The sequence below is a fragment of the Ursus americanus genome, chromosome 17, assembly GCF_024610735.1.
Source record: "Ursus americanus isolate L20-20 chromosome 17, mUrsAme1.1.p, whole genome shotgun sequence".
NCBI lineage: Eukaryota > Metazoa > Chordata > Mammalia > Carnivora > Ursidae > Ursus > Ursus americanus.
In genome coordinates this window covers 24,490,245-24,508,184 of record NC_142143.1, presented here as the reverse complement: position 1 = coordinate 24,508,184, position 17,940 = coordinate 24,490,245, and the positions used below count along the sequence as shown (strand labels likewise).

The window sequence follows — 17,940 nt, the reverse complement described above, 5'->3', positions numbered from 1 at the left end:
AAAGAGTATTTCCTACTATATTTTTTAATAAAATGCAAGTTTAGATAATTTTTAATTAAAAAAGTAAGGGCCCAGTGTTTGAATATCTGAGGTTCCTAGTCTTCACATAATTGAAGCAAAAGTAATCCAAGCCTTTAGTTATTTAGAAATACGAGATGCTGAACATGTTGCCCAGTTGCCAATTTTGAACAATTATCTTCTCTGTCCTACGCAATTTTTTTTCTCTTCAAGAAGACATTTTTTTCCTTTAAAAAATCTCAAGATATGATATGGTTGGTACAAAGCTTTTAAGAGATCTAATGTTAAACATATAATATGAACTTATTCAAGTTAAACTGTACTTGCATATCATAGTACACTGCTGAATTCAGATTTTTAATAAGACTGTTTATTAGAATCTGGGCAAACCTGTTTGCTGCCAAACAAATCATCATAAAAGTCCCAGCCATCATTGTTTTCATGTCCACAGTACTGAAGTAATTTAAATATACTATTTATAAAGCTGTCATTTTCATTTGTATAAATTTGGACTATGCCAAATAAAAAACAATTATTAAAACTTAATACATTTTTGGAAAAATGGAAGTTCCATTAAAGTAATGTCTATTCTGAGCCCTGTAACAAAGCCTCAGGAATATCAATTAGTGTGATTGATGAGTATTTAGATGATACCTTGATATTTCATAATGAATGTGGTAGTTTAACTCCCTTCAAGGGGCAGAGGTAACTTCAGTATACGAATGGCCTGAAAGAAATTTTTTTTTGGTGTGACTGTTAGTGAAGAAAGTATCTAATTTTCCATCTAATAAGAATTTCTATAGAAAATGCCTACAAAAGATAAATAAATGTATAAAATGATGCCACCTGAACTTCAGTAAAAGATTGCACAAATTCATGATCTGAGCCAATTAAGACATCAAAATAAAAAAGAGGTAATGCTAGTCTGAAGTAAATACCAAGTTTAAAACTCCCAAGTACTTGAAAAAAGTTACCTGCTGTCATTGATATATGCATTTATGCTAATCTTGGCTCTGTAAAAGGAGTTTTGTTGTAGATACAAAATGAATAAACAGTGCACTGATTCCTAAGTAAAAAATTAAAACAATGAAGCTCAAAATTGTAAGCCCTTTTAAAAAGTATATATAAAACCACAAGAAGAAAGCCCCACTGTCTTTGGATCAGCTAAGGATTTCATTAGAAGAGGTATCAGCTTCTTCATTGGGATGTTGGCTACCAGACAGGAGTTCTGGAGGCAAGAGTTTAGAATGTCCATTCTCAGTAACTCGCTGGGTATAAAACAAGATATAAGCTTGGGCCTTGCATACTTCATCCATAGTGCACATGCTTAGCTTGGAATCATTGCAGTGTACCCAGAACCCTAGAGTGAAGCACAGAAATATACTTAATGTTTATAAAATAACTTTAGAAGTTTCTAATATAAATTAAAATGGATTTAAAGGCATTAATTTCAGTGAGAGTTACGTTTCTTTGAAGGGAAAATAATTAGCCAATTCATTTCTGTTAATGAGAAATATAGCTTGGGCAGTATGTTATTCTGGAATCATCTACCTTTATTCTAGAAGTAATCTGAAGTTAAAAAAATCTGATTAGTTCACTTGACATTATCCTTAATTCTAGGTATAATCTTACCAGTTAGTGCTTTTGCTAATTATACTGTAAAGCAGTGTACACCTCACTCTTGGTAGTTTATTGTTAAATTAATTGCCTTCGTGGATTATGTGGGCTTTCTCTCCATACCTCTTTTCTGGGTGAGGGGGAATGGTATGAATGGAGAGGCTCAGTCTTCGTTCAGTAGTAAAGGAAGGGGAAAGAAAAAGTGAAACCTAAATCAATTTTGCTATCTCTGAAGACTGTCCTTGAGGGTCAATGGAGGCAGTAAGTGAAAGTGAGTTTTAGGGGTGCCTGGGTGTCTCAGTCTTCAAGCGTCTGCCTTTGGTTCAGGTCGCAATCCCAGCGTCCTGGGATGGAGCCCCACATCAGGCTCCCTGCTCAGCGGGAGACCTGCTTCTCCCTCTTCCACTCCCCCTGCTTGTGTTCCCTCTCTTGCTCTCTGTCAAATAAAAAAATCTTAAAAAAAAAAAAAAAGTTTTATTAAAACCTGAACTTAAGAGTTTGTTCAAATATATCTGTGATCTCCAGTTCATTAAATGCTCTGTTTCCTAACAAAATTAAATGAAACCAGTAAACAGAGGACTTGCCCTTAGAAATGGGCTCGTAAGACAGCAATCTGACTTTTAATTAATGTGACCATCCGTATTATCCTATTGCTACAGCCTTTGAAAGTCAAAACTACTACAATCCTGCAGAAAATATGCCATTTTCTGCACAAACCTTGTTTTCTTTGTATTTGCTTTGTTTTGTTTTATGAACTGCAGAAGCATTCTTGGAAAAAAAACAAAAGGTCAAGTGGCTTCACTTAAGATGATTTAGTGGCCAATTTAGAAATTGTAAAGCCAACTTCCAAGTCTGACCCAAGGTAAAATACTTTTCCCCATCTATACCTCCTTCAGAATTATAGCAGTAGGCAGTGTAGTGTCCTGAGCCAAATCCTTTCCCATGGTGCATTACTACAGCAGATAAATCATAGATAAAACATTCTGGTCTGAGGGATTTCAGGGATTGCCTGCAGCAATAAGGCTCCATGTTTAAGATTTCTTCAAAGCCAACATGAACACCAATTTTCTCTCGATTATTACGTCCTGACCACCTGTGAACAAACCAGGGTAAAATTATCAAAAAAAGTCAAGGGAATATAACCATGTACTAGGTTTAGACAGTCATAATAAAAGACCTCTGTATAGAATACAAAGTATCATATGTAAAATAATGGAAATATAAAATCCTTTCAATGCTGGAATTGGCTATAAGTGGAAGAATTTAGTTTTATTAAATAGGTCTGGTCAGGTTTTAAAATATTTGTCTTCTGTAGTTAGATGATAATATACGAAGTAAATTAACTTTCAGCAAAGGAAATATGGCCCTATAGCAGTTTCCCCCTTCTAATAGATTAATTCAAGGTACCAAAGGGTTTTTAATTCTTTATTGCCTTGTCACACCATTAGGAGGATTCCAGAATCTAGAATTTGTTCTTGGGAGACATAATCTGGACCATTCTTGACCAGATGTACAGAAAAAGCAGGACAAAACAAGGCACCTCTAATTCTTCAGAACACTTTAGAGCTCTTCTAAGAAAAAAATAGGAACTGTAACCCTTCCTTGTAAGTCAGTACAACGCTCATTAGGGACAGAACTCAAACAATGCCTCTGTACTGTCATTTTCTGTCTGTTGGTCATGCATCCTGGTACTGGACCAAAGTATGGCAAGCAACGTTTTTATCATACACATAGTATGAGCTGTTGCTATAGGGGAAAATAATGTGTTGTTCAAGAGATTGTAATGCAGCTTGGTTTACAGTGGTGCAGAGACAAAAGACAGACACAGATGAAAATAGGATAGCATTAAAGTACTAAAATAACATGGGGTTATGATAAATAATAGTAAGTAGAGGAGGAGAAAGCAAGATAGACAGGTTTTATGAAGCAAAAATATATGAAAATGCTATTAGTACAATATAAAATTGTATGGAACTAAAGGTTAGACTTACAAATTAAATTATCTGTTGGACTAAGAGCCATATCCCAAAACTTTTCCCATGAAATGTATAAGAGATCCTATATTCAATGCACCTGTAACTAGTCAACATGGAAGACCAAGCATATTAAAAAATGGGACTTGCTTAACACAAGTTCCTATAATTCCCATCATTCAAAAGATTCATTTAGTTTACCATAAAATTCAAACCTTACATTATTTAATGCTAAATAAATACTTATAAGCCATCAAAATAGACAATACTCATTCCTATTGATTAAGTTAGGTACCCAGTTTTTTTCTGCTGATGGAAATAAAATGATAACACTATACCCCAAGTTCATAGTGGTTTGCTTCAAAGAGAAGGGAGGGCATTAGACTGGGAGGCACACATGGGGAGTGTCTAAGGTACTAGAAATGTTCCATTTGTTATGCTTTTTCAGAGGCTCCTGTACGCCCCTGCCCTACCCCATTCTCCCTTTTATCTTTTATATATCCTATATATTTTATACATTGGCAAATATAATAGTGCTTTTTGAACAGATGCAGAAAAAGGAGAAAGACAAATGCGGTAAAGGCAGCATAAACAAAATCTCTGAATCAGAAAGAAATATGGCATGAAGGGTCAAAAATGTTTTGGGCAAAAGGGATGGAGTCAAATAGGTTTAACTCAAAGGAGAACTTCAAATACCAGATTAAAGCAGCAATTAGGAAGAACAGGAAGTTCTTCAACAGTTTATAGTAGCCAAGTCAGTACAAATTTAAGTAACAAAAATTTAAGTCCTTACAGTTCTGTCTTTACAGAAGCTCATTTATGCTCTTACTTTTCCATGCTCCCTGGCCCTTCTTACCTGGCTGTGGAATACAATATTAACCTTCTAACTAATCTTGTTTCTATTCCACTTGATTTTATGCACAATGACAGGTCTCACCTGATTTCATTAAACCTTTTGTAGTATACCCTTCCCTGGTCCTGATCCATACCTTTGTTCATGTTGCTCCCTTAGGCTAAAGTGTTCCTTCCTCCTTTATATGCCCCATTCATTCACTTAATAAATATTTTTGGGCAACTACTATGCACGGAGCTCGGTTCTGGGCGTTGGGATACAGGAATGAAATAGACAAGGTCCCTGTCATTACTGAGCTTCTGTTCCACTTTCAGGGAGAGAAATAAGTAAATAAACTACTAATTGCACATAGTGGGTTTTGCCATTTAAGCAAAAATAGGGTAATGTGATAGTGTGGGTTGGGTGGTGCTACTTTTAAATAGGATGGTCAAGGAAGTCTGCTCTAAAGAGCAGACATATGAACTGAGACTTGAATGATATAAAGACCCCTATGCCATTAGAGAGACTTTGGGAACATTTAGACATCAGCTAACTCCCTCTTCCAAATCTCTGATAAGTCAATTTGTATATAACTTGTCATACTTAGTATTTTTCTTTTTTTAATTTTTAAAACAATTTTAACTAGGCTCCGTGCCCAATATGGGGCTTGAATGCACAACCCTGAGATTATGAGTTGCATGCTCTACTGACTGAGCCAGCCATCCCCTTAGTATTTCTATTTCACCACTATTTCTGTGCATGTCTGACTATAATCTTGAGGAGAGGATCCTACTTTATATTTCCCAAAGAACATAGAACAACATCTTGCATTTAACAGCACTCACACATTTGTTGATTCTACCTTTAACAGCTTCCATAAGTAACTGAAATAACTGACTAAAATTAACAGCGAATATCTCTGGGAAGCAGGGCTGAAAGGAAAGACTTACTTTTACTTTGTGCTTCTTTACTTTCTGTAAAGTTTGGATTAAAAAAATTATTATTTTAATTATTTTTTAAAAACTTTAAGGAGAGCCTGGGGGCTCAGTCAGTTAAGCGTCTGCCTTGGGCTCAAGTCATGATCCCAGGGTTCTGCGATCGAGCCTGTTTCTCCCTCTCCTTCTGCCCCTGCTCGTGTGCTCTCTCTCTCTCTACCTCACTCTCTGTAATAAATAAATAAAATCTTAAAAAACACACATACATGCCAAAAAAGCTTTAAATAAGCCAAAAACCAATATGTATGAAAAACACGGTTTCGATAGTTTTCAAATCATAGCACATAAAGTAACTTAAGAATAAGCTCTAAGGTTAACATGGTTATTGCAAGGTATGAAACCATATGCTTTGCTTAACCAACAGTTTTGCAAACTAATTCGCCTGCCTAAATATATTTCTGAACATTAGAGTTTTTTGTTTTTGTTAACTGCTCTGAATTGAACTGGTATACCTTAGATATTTTCCAAGAATGAAGCAATTGGGTAAAATACTCTTAAGTTATAAATTTAAAAATTTTATACCTAAAATATGCTGAATATTAAACTCTAATAAGCAGAAGCTTACAGGAATAATATTACAGACCAAAATGTGAAGGGTCTGTCTACTCATCGGCAATACATTCTACAAGGGAAGCTAACCAGAAGCTTAGTTATTGAAAATGGTGTCTCTTGGTCAAGGCTAGAGATAATGACAGAATTATTTTTGTCTTTAAAAAAACACAGAAGTAGATAGATGTTAAGTCATCTAATAGCCAAGAACATACTATTAAAATCTGATTCATCACGTGTGTTAAATTTTGAAGCACTATAAGCACAAGGAATGATTAACTTAGAAGTGTGTAGTTGGAGGGGCGACTGGCTGGCTCAGTCAGTAGAGCATGAGACTCTTGATCTTGGGTTCAAGATCAAGTAAGTTCAAGCCCCACATTGGGTAGAGATTACTTAAAAAAAAATATTTAAAACAAACAAACAAAGAAGTGTGTAGTTGGAATACTACTACTACTAACCTGAATCGTTTGAGATGTAGTCTGAGAACCTGAGGTAGGTGGCAAATCATAAGCTGTTTTTGTGCTTCTGTGAGTACAACTGATTTTGAAGAAAACCTCCTACGCTTTGCTGTGATATCAAAAACAGAAAGAGAATCAAATTTAAAGATACAAGGATATGCCGAGTAAATTCTAAATACTTTAGACACGTATTATTAAACATCTCTGTTACAGGTATTGTACTGTGCTAGAGGTAAAGACATGGCCTTGCTCTCAAAAACCTTATAGGTACAAACATACACACACAATTTAAGACCTAGTCAGGCAGACAGACATGTAAACAATTAAGTACCTGATTTAATATACTCCCACAAATAAGGCAAAAGAATGATCTAGTGCTATAATATTTAAAAATGGATTTGGCTATGCCAATTAATAGGAAAAGTTAAAACTTTCCCTAAACATACTCTAATATACTCTTCCCAAATTCTCAATTTAAAAAAGTATCATAGTCAGTTCATTTACAGAGGCTAACTGGAATCTCAGGTGGTGGGTCCTTAATAGCTCAGAACACCCTTCCCCACTTCCTGACAAAGCAGTCCTCTTCCAGCTCTGAGCCTGTGGCCTCCCTCAGTGTCTTGCTTTTGCTATTTTAGTACCAGATCTTAAACACGTGGCACTTAGGATTCTTTTTGTTGTCTCCTCTGCTTCTCTAGAGGTCCACCCATGAATTGCGCCCTGAAGCTTCTGGCTGGACCACTATCTACCAGAGTTTGCTCTGGACACCCAGGAGCTGCCCTTCAACTTACACAGCAGCTCTGACTCCAGCCACAGCAGCAGCTGCTTCTCATGGAAGAGGTGGAACCAGTCCCCCATGAGGCTGTCCTGTAAGCTGTCTCCATTTGCCACAGGTAGCCTGTCCTCCAGGTCTCTGCGCCTGAGATCCAGGTATCTGGTGCTGCTGAATGTCCTGGACCTACTTTTGGATCATTTCCCTGAATATATGGGCCAAGGATAGGTAGATAAGTGATATCAACTCCCTGACTTATAATTTTAAACATCTGCCTGTATATATTAAATTACAGCAGCTCTTTTACGACTTTATTTAGGAGAGCCAGTAAACACACACAAACATGTTATAAAACCATATTCTGCATTCACTCATGATATCTTTCTATTCTCAGATTTGATGGATGAAAGCATCTAGGGCCATTTACATTTATATCCAAGAAAGGAAACACTTCACCATTGGAATTTGATAAAGGTTTATTTTTTTCAAACCTTATAAATCTTAGGCTATTTGTCACAGAGTTCATATTAGACAGCACTCAGAAAATGTTCATATAAGTCATTCTAAAAAAACCATCAACTGATGTGATAGTTCTTCAATGCTGGAACATCCAATATTTCTTTTGTATTACCTGAGAAGCTTAGTACCTAAAACCCTAAGATCATTTTTTTCAAACATGGAAATTAGAATACCTGAAAATATATAGCATAAACACTGAGATATCACATGCACACTGATAGAGAAGATAAAGACACCAGAAAAAGACACAGCAGATCTGTCACGGTTTTATACACAAATTCTGGAGGATGATGCTTCCCTTTCATTGAAACGACTGTTTCATCCCCCAGTGCTGGGTTCCTACACTCACCTCTAGTAGAGTTTCTCATAACAGATCTTAATTATCTGTTTCTTCCATTAGGTATGTGAGCACCTTGAAAGTGTTTTACTTCTATCCATAGCAATTAGAACAATGACTAATATAGAAGAAATAGTCAGTAGATGGTTTTTGACTAAATCTTTGTTTTTATGAAGCCAATCTCCATAGCAGTAGTCCAACTATATATTTCCTATTATATAGGTATGCATACACACACCTATATACATATATTATCTATATACCAATGCTTAGATATATAGCAAAAAGACTCATAAAGCAAACATTTAGTACTAAATAACATGCTTTCCTTTTACTATTCCCCATCACTACTTTATTCTGCCTCACATATTAAGTTCAAATTTCTTATTTTATGAATCCTTCCTCTCCACAATTGACTATGGGATCAAAAAAATTTATTGTCATCAATATGGCAAAACAAACACATAGTTCACAAATACCAATTATAAAGTAGAAATATCTATCCCAGTTTCTTTTGATGAACTAACAAACTTTACTTCCATAACTGCTACTTCAGGAATTTATTTCATACTTCCTTTCATTTGTGTTTCTCTTTGCTAATCTCAGAAAAGCAATGAGAATATACAGTCTCTACTTACAGTTACAGTGGTCACATACGTAGATTTTTCCTTCTAAAGCTTCAGTTTCTGTGAATTTGGTCAGCATTTCAGTAACCCGACATGGCTGGGAAGCAATATCTTTTCCATTGCATTGGTATCTTTCTGGAAATTCCAGTGATAAGTCCCAGAAAGGTTCTATGGTATTTGATTTGTTGTCACATGCCAGACATGTAACCTGCAAATAAAAACATTAGTTTCTCAGATTACAATCCTGTCAAAACATTTACTCCCTTCACTATAGAGGTCACTGCCAGTAAATTAGCTTTTCTTCTGAAAATGCACCATCAGAATTCTGAATAATCTGCTTTATATTATTTTCAAGGATTTTTTTTATTATAATTTTTCCTTTCAACAACTGTCATTAAGCCCATTATGTACTAGTGGGCTTTAACCAGTAGGCATTCAAAAAACTCCAAGGGCATTAGTCAAATCTGAATGTAGGTAAACAAACAAAACTGTGCACTCATTTAATCAGGTATATACATTGTGTGTGGGGGGAGGGCAGGGGCAGGGAGAGAAAGAAAGATTCATATGCATTTAATTTAATGTGTTTAGATTATTAGGCTTGTTCTTTGCCCTTTCCCCTTATCTTTCACTCATTTTCTCTCCCCAAATCCCTAAAACTTCTTAACCATGATACAAATAAAATACTATTTGTATATTAGTATATATGGATTTTGAAGCCCAACCGATAATTTCAAAAGACAATACATTTAACGTAAATAATGTCACACTCTCACTTAAAGCAAATGTCACTACATTAAAATCCTCACCAAATATAGAGTATGGGGAAGTTTTAACAAGTGAAGCATTCAGCATGACTTAATGCCAACAAACACTGCACAAAACTGAAGACAGACTCTATAGATCTAATAATACCCACATGATATATTACTAAACTTTTATAAAAAGCTAGGTTCCTAAAACAGGGCAACAAAATAAAGAAGCCAGGTCTAATGCAGATTCTAGATTTAACAAACTGACACAAAGAAAAGAACACTCTTGGTGTTTATTTGGAGACTAATAGAGTTTAACCTTCTGAGAACAGTTTCTTGAATAAAAAAAGAAAGAAGAGGGGCGCCTGGGTGGCTCAGTCGTGAAGTGTCTGCTTTCGGCTCAGGGCATGATCCCAGGGTCCTGGGGTTGAGCCCTGCATTGGGCTCCAGGCCCCGCATAGGGCTCCCTGCTCCTGCTCCGCTGGGAGCCTGCTTCTTCCTCTCCCACTCCCCTTGCTTGTGTTCCCTCTCTCGCTGGCTGTCTGTTAAATAAATAAAAATCTTGAAAGAAAGAAAGAAAGAAAGAAAGAAAGAAAGAAAGAAAGAAAGAAAGAAAGAAAGAAAGAAAGAAAGAAAGAAAGAAAGAAAGAAAGAAAGAAAGGAAGAAAGGAAGGAAGGAAGGAAGGAAGGAAGGAAGGAAGGAAGGAAGAAAGGAAGAAAGGAAGAAAGGAAGAAAGGAAGAAAGAAAGAAAGAAAGAAAGAAAGAAAGAAAGAAAGAAAGAAAGAAAGAAGCCATTACAGGAACCAACCATCTGAATCTCCTTAGATGACCAGTTTCCAGTTTCCTAAGAGTTTATTGTGTGTCTGAAAGGAAGAGAGCAAAAAGCTGGCATAATAATTTCTATTAATTTCAAAAGTCATCCATAAAGGAAAAAATAAGCACGTAGGCACCCTTGCACTATACAAAATACAAAATAGTAACTTTCTGGAAAGAAATCTGTAGCCAAGGATCAAAAGTCCTACCCTTTGACAAAGTAATTCTAGGACTCTTGTCTTAGCAAAATCATTAGAAGAGAATGCATTGTGACATTAAAATAAAAGAAAAATTGGAAATAGTTTACAAGTCAACAACACAGGAATGGGTAAATAAATTACGGTATATACATATAATGCACTGACATGCTGTGAAAAAAATCAAATATTTTAATGACTATGAAAAATCTTTACATTAATAATGAAAAAAATGAAAAAAGCAGGTAACTTCATCATGACTGCACAAGTGGGAGAAAATATAAATGTGCAGAAGAGGGGCTCCTGGGTGGCTCAGTTGGTTAAGTGTCTTCCTTCGGCTCAGGTCATGATCCCAGCGTCCTGGGATGGAGCCCTCTCTTGAGCGGGGAGCCTGCTTCTCCCTCTCTCTCTCTGCTACTACCCCTGCTGGTGCTCTCTTTCTCTTTCAAACAAATAAATAAAATCTTTTAAAAAAAAATGTGCGGAAGAAAAGGTGTGCAGGTTTCTAGTCAGTTAAAGTGTCTGACTCCTGATCTCAGCTCAGGTCTTGATCTCAAGATCAATGAGATAAAGCTCCGTGTTGGGCTCCACATGGAACTTACTTAAAAAAAAATTAAAAACACCAAAACTTTAAAAATAATTTTTTTAATGTACAGAAGAAAATACTAGAAGTATACCAAAATGTTAATAGTTTTATGGGTGGGTTATGGGGTTATGGGATAAGGGGATGATTTTTCTTTTACTGCATAGATTTACTGTATCATACTGGTTTTCCATGACTATATATTACTTCTATTTGTAATAATGCATTTTAACTTTTTTTTAAAGTAAGCTCTAGGCCCAACATAGGGCTTGAACTCACCCCAAGGTGAGGTGCATCCTCTACCAACTGAGCCAGTCAGGCACTCCTATTAATGGTACATTTTAAACTTTTGCATAAAAATGGTGGAAAAATAAAATTGCATGCAACACAAGAAACAATGCTTACTTGCTAAATGGCACAATGTAGAATCTTTACATTTCTGAAACATTAAGGGAACAAATGTCAAAGATAAACCCTAAGAATTACATTTGAAATACTAAACTACAGGGATGCCTGGCTGGCTTAGTTGGTGGAGCAAGCAACTCTTGATTTCAGGTTTGTGAGCTCGAGCCCCACATTGGGCGAGCTTTAAAAAAAATTTAAAATATATATTTAAGCTGCATTCCAGAAAAGTATGCTATAAAGACAAAAGATCGTATTATTACTGTGAGAGTGGAACTGAGGAGCAGAGGCAGGTGTACAAAGGGAAAGAAATGACCTAACAGCCCAATTGCCTAAAACAAAAAAATTTTTAAGCTCTATGCTATGGAAAAGTAGAGAGCCTTATGTCTAGTAATAGTTTACCAATAAGTCCACTCATTACAGAGAGCTATTAATTAGATGGAAGATTCTGGTTTCGTGATTCCTTTTCACAACAAGGGAAACTTTTATAGCTGTAATTAAAATAAAGGAAAACCGTTTAGGATTATTCTCAATGAAATCACATTTATTTACTTTAAAATTTCCCTATCTACTTGTTAAAGCTTTCAGACCTTGCCCCCTTTGGTTTTATAGAAAGTCCTCCAGGGATACTTCTTGGTTCCTGAAATTACTAAAATCCATTCCCAGGGCAGCAGCATCTTCAAATCTATTCCCTGTGGGGTGTGACCCTCTCTTCACAATCCCTCAGAAAATGAATTTAATCAACCTAAGAAGCTGTTTCTTGATTCCCTCTCCCCACAAAAAAATCTTTGATACCATAGATGAAAAACTTCCAGTGATTCATGAAGGAAACATGTAAATCAGTAAAACATTGTAAACGAGCTGACTTCTGTAAAAGCAATCTATTTTGACATGAAAACAGTACTAGCTCTAACACACTAGGAACACAGAGAAAATGCATTTTTTAGGCTTCATTTTATGAATTCCCCAAGATGAAAGTGAGATTTAAAAAAATCCATACCTGACTAAGAAGTTGTCCATGAAAAATATTATTCACAACATTCAGAACCTGTTTGATAAGTTTCCTTTGAGAAGTGGGGATAAGAGCTGGTAACCTAGTACCAGTTGTCTCTAGTTCATGTTGTATTTTATCCAAAAGTTCACAAAGAAATTCCTGAGCATCCTGTTGGGCATAACCACGAAAAGCTGGAATTAGTCTCCACACGGAGTGTAGCATAGCAAATGGTGAGACCAAGGCCCACTTTCCAGACCACATGACTTGGAACAAAGTATGCAATTCATGACAGAGAGAAATGTATTGTGAACTTGGCTCCCTTGGCTGAATAAGTTCCATCTTTCTACTCTTTGATGCTCCACCACTTAGTCCTAATGATAAACTTGGAGGTCTGGAGGGAGCACTGCCCGTATCTTTTTCTTGGCATTCATTCATTTGATATACTGTATCTGTGATTGATGGATGCTTATAAGGTGATCTTGTCTTATCACTAGCTGTCACAGCCAGCCATCGGTTCAGATCAAGTTTTAAAAAACATTGCCGAAAAATAAGTAAATGACTCAACACTTGAAGAACAGAATTCATATAGCAAGTATTTCCCAAATTTCTCAATCCTGTTACACCAGGGGTTACTATTGGCCTTCGTTTACCTGAGGGGTCACTGGCTTTTTTTAACCTTACATCTTCTGAGGTAGATACTACTTTATCTTTTGCTGGTGATGCTGGGGTTTGTAGTGGAACTTGAACAGGAACTATTTCTACTGTGGTAGATTGAGCTAGACCTTGCAAACGTAAACTCTTTCTTGGATGTATAGTTTCCAATTCTGCTTTAACTTGATACTCTAATTCTTGTCGTCTTTTCTTTACTTCTCTTTTTGCTATTTTTTCCTGAAATTGTTCCTCTTGCCTTTTTCTTCCAATGGGTGATTGTTCAAACCAAGTTCGAAAGATTTTACTCATTAATATCCTTCTCCTGTGCCAAAGAGCAGTATACATTTGATCTTCATTTTGAAGCAGAGATTGGGTGCCATCATGTAAGTAGTAAGTATCATCACTTGTACCCATAGACCGCAAAACCCTTCCACTACGAGTAGTGCACTGATAATTTTGACTTTTGATTGCACTTAACATACTTCGTAGTAACTTCAGGTCTTCAGTTGCATTATCATTAAGAACATAATCATCACAAAGGTAACAAAAAACATACATCTCATTCACCTCCAATGCAACAGGATGACTGCTTTCTTGAAAGTGCTTGAGTGCATGTTCTTCAATGTATCTTCCACAGGCAACATGAGAACAGCTAAGGCAAGCCCAGATCGACTCAGTTGTATTGCAGTCCACACAATGCCACTTCTGAGGGTTGAGGATGGAATGGTCTTGAGCAAGCCGCAACTGCCCAATGTGTTTGCACTTATCCATTGTTAACATTTATTTAGTCTAGCTGAGAAACACATAATCCAAACAAGTCTCTGTTCACGATACCTGAAGCATCTGAAAACTAAGCAGAACAACACCATTTTTTAATAAAAGAAGCCAATATTTTTAATAAGGTATTTTACCGAGAATTATTTTATTTTATTTATTTTTTAAGATTTGATTTGTTCATTATTCATTTGAGAGATAGAGAAGGGGGCACCTGGGTGGTTCAGTCCGTTAAGCATTTGCTTTCAGCTCAGGTCAGGATCCTGGGGTCCTGGGATGGAGTTCCTCATAGAGCTCCCTGCTCAGCAGGGAGTCTGCTTCTCCCTCTGCCCCTCCCTGCACATCGTTTGTGTGCGCTCTCTCTCTTTTGCAAAAATAAACAAAATCTTTTTTAAAAGAGACAGGGAGAGAGACAGCACAAGCGGAGGGGAGAGGCAGAGGGAGAGGGAGAAGCAGACCCCCCACTGAGCAAGGGGGCCTGATCCCAGGACCTGGAGATCACAACTACAGCCAAAGGCAGAGGCTTAATCAACTGAGCCACCCAGGTGCCCTTCGAGAATAATTTTATAAATTTGCTTCCTTTCCTCCTGATTTCTGGGCTGCCTGTCATAATACCATAGGCAGTTCTCACCTTCCCCTTGCTCTGGAGATCGCTAATCTCTCATCTGCCTTGCTCTGAAAGAACACACACTTCACTTTACTTTCTTTAAAAACTTTAACTTTTAAAATTTTCTGTCACCATCTACTGGTAAAGAATGGGTCATGACCCCTTTTCAATAAACTAGAATAAGATCCATCCTTTTACCCAACAGTCGAGGGCAGTTTATAAAAATACATTCCGTTTCTTAAAAATTGGGGCTGGCAAGACTCAAATAGATCTCACAAATATCTACATTACTTAGAGGTAAGAATTCTACCTCTGCTACATACTGTTTGTACGTCTGATTTGAGCAAATATTCTACCTTCTCTAAAACTCTTCTGTAAAACAGGGAAAAAAATCATACCAACTTCAATGAAGAACTGAGATAATATAAAATATTTGCCTAACACATAGTAAACACCCAATATATGGTAGCTATAATGGTAGCTATAGTGAACAAGTCTTAATAGTCTATTTTATTTATTTAAATCACAATATTTTACTTAATTACCATTTTATTTTTTTTTACAGATTTTATTTATTTATTTGACCGAGAGAGAGAGAGAGAGAGAGAGAGAGAGAGAGAAAGAGAGTAGGAGAGCCAAGCAGGGAGCCCGATGCAAGGCTCAATCCCTTGACCCCGGGATCATGAGTAGCTTTAACCTACTGAACCACCCAGGCACCACTTAATTACCATTTTAAATTTAGTTTTACACTAGTAAATCAATAATGACCTTCAATTCATGGCTCTATAACATACTTTGAATTTTACAGACTTGACAGTTTACCTAAGGTAGGAAGAAAGATAGAAGAGAATGCTTTTGTGTTTGAATAGCCTCTCAGGAATGTGCAAGGATAAGTAAGCAACGAAAAAAAAGGAAGAATATGAACTGGATTGCAATATAATGAACTTTTACATTCTGGTGGGCCTATACACTATCTGAAATTATAAGCTTATTCTAAAAACAAAAACAAAACCCTACCCCAACAAAACAAAATAAACAAACAAACCTTCAGCTCAGGTAATGATCCCTGGGTCCTGAGATTGAGCCCCCTGTCAGGCTCCTTGCTCAGAGGGCAGTCTGGTTCTCTTTCTCCCTCTGCCCTTCCCCCCAACTCACGCTCGTGTGTGCACATACTCTCTCAAAAAAACAAAATCTTTTAAAAAAAACAAACATTTTCTTCATTGATTTAACACAAATCGAACACAAATTTCAGGTCACAAGTGGGGACCTAGTTACAAAACACTCAGAACATTTTATGTACCACGACTGATGCTTTAAATTTTTTAAGGCAACAAGACAATATGAACTTCAATGGGACTTGCAGGTGCCACCTCCGAGGCCCTAAGAAAGCTGCAAAGGTGAAGCTCATTTTCGGTTCTTTCCCACCTCTTTTTTTGTGCAATCTCCTAGCAGTCAGAGAGCCCCGCTCTGTCCACTTCTTAACTTTTTCAGATATAGGGTGTATCCTGAATATGGACTTAAGGCTGACCAGTTTTAACCCTCACATGTGCACACATTTCAAGCACACGTTTTAAATTGACTTCTCTTCCTCCAAAATTTCCTGAGGTCCAAAATCTGTTCAAATACTGTATTTTATTAGAAATGCTCATATTCAACAATAGTTGCTAATGGCAAAATTAAGACATCAGTGATTGATATGCTCCATTATCCTAAATCCTTCCAGGTACTGAAGCTAAATATCTCATTCTTGCCTCCTCTTTCTCTCTCCTCACCTCAATCCTTCAGGAAAAATGGTTGGCTTTATCTTCAAAATATATCTAGAACCTGGGGTGCCTGGGTGGCTTGGTCGTTAAGCGTCCACCTTCGGCTTAGGGCGTGATCCCGGCGTTCTGGGATCGAGCCCCACATCAGGCTCCTCAGCTGGGAGCCTGCTTCTTCCTCTCCCACTCCCCCTGCTTGTGTTCCCTCTCTCGCTGGCTGTCTCTCTCTCTGTCAGATAAATAAATAAAATCTTTAAAAAAAAATCTATCTATCTATCTATCTATCTAGAACCTGACTACGTATTACCATCCCTGTTCTCACCCTGGTCCAAGCCCAATCAAGTCTCACTGGGATTACTGCAATAAGGTTCCTTAAATGGTCTCCCTGCTTTGATTCTTGCTGCTACCAAAAGTTTACACAGCAACAACACACTGCCTTTAAACACAGACCACCAGGGCCCAGAACTGACATTTTAGAGGGTCCCATTTTTTGAAGTCAGCAGAGTCAAAGGGATGTGGTCACCTGGAGCCTGTACACATCCCCAACTCCCCTTTTGGACCCATTCACCAGTACCTAGAACCTCAAAAATTCCCTATCCCAATCATCACCAGGCCTGCTTTCAGGGCCTACAGGCAATAAAAAGCCACTGACAAATTCTGTAGAGAAGAATGACATGATCAGATACATAGGTTACAGATGGATCTGAAATGGCAGATCTAGAGAAAGGATGAGTGATTATAAAATATTATTACTCCAGGGGCGCCTGGGTGGCTCAGTCGTTAAGCGTCTGCCTTTGGCTCAAGGCGTGATCCCGGAGTTCTGGTATCCAGCTCCACATCAGGCTCTTCCGCGGGGAGGCTGCTTCTCCCTCTCCCACTCCCCCTGCTTGTGTTCCCTCTCTCGCCGGCTGTCTCTCTCTCTCTGTCAAATAAATAAATAAAATCTTAAAAAAAAAAAAAGATATTATTACTCCAGATATTATAAGGAAATTAAAGTTGTAGCAGTGTTAAAGCAAAAATGGAAGCAGAGGTAGATTAGTGTTTAGCAAACATTGGCTGAAAGAACTGATTCAATATGCAGATTAAGAGAAAAATCTAGGACTCTCTTCTATCTACTTTTATTTATTTATTTTTTAAAGATTTTATTTATTTATTTGAGAATAAGAACGAGAAAGCAGAGAGCCCAACCTGGGGCTCAACGGGGAAGGGCTTGATCCCAGAACCCTGAGATCATGACCTGAGCAGAGGGCACTTAACCGACTAAGCCACCCAGATGCCCTATCTACTTTTATTTTTAAAAGATCATAAAAAAAAAAAAGGATCATATAAAGAATACAAAGATAATTTAGTTAAACATTCATTTCTGGCAAGTCAAATAATAATTATTAGTTCAGCTTCTTGAGATGAAGAGGGAAATGCTGTTTATTTGCACTCAAGGGAAATCATTTCATTCTAAAATTTATGTGAGAAAGAGTTTGAGAGAGTCAGCGAGAACAAGAGCAGGGGGACGGACAGACGGAGAGGGAGAAGCAGACTCCCCACTGAGCAGGGACTCCCAACATGGGGCTCCATCCCAGGACCCCAAGATCATGACCAGAGCTGAAGGCAGGCACTTAACCGACTAAGCCACCCAGGCATCCCTCCCGCTAAAATTTTAGAGGTGGTATGAGTTAACACTTTGCACAACATTCAGAAAAGAAGACGCAAAAGAAAAAA

General features: G+C 37.2%; 1 protein-coding gene across 1 annotated transcript; it reads right to left on the bottom strand.

Annotated features, from left to right (window-relative positions):
* Window positions 1–855: 855 nt before the first annotated feature.
* On the bottom strand, window positions 856–13,927 carry USP44 (ubiquitin specific peptidase 44). The gene is made up of 5 exons (XM_045779422.2): window positions 12,439–13,927; window positions 8,706–8,901; window positions 6,443–6,551; window positions 2,523–2,728; window positions 856–1,378 (listed from the first exon to the last, which is right to left on the bottom strand). The coding sequence occupies exons 1-5, from the start codon at window positions 13,861–13,863 to the stop codon at window positions 1,179–1,181; spliced, it is 2,136 nt and encodes a 711-aa protein (XP_045635378.1). The 5' UTR covers window positions 13,864–13,927; the 3' UTR covers window positions 856–1,178.
* Window positions 13,928–17,940: the final 4,013 nt, after the last annotated feature.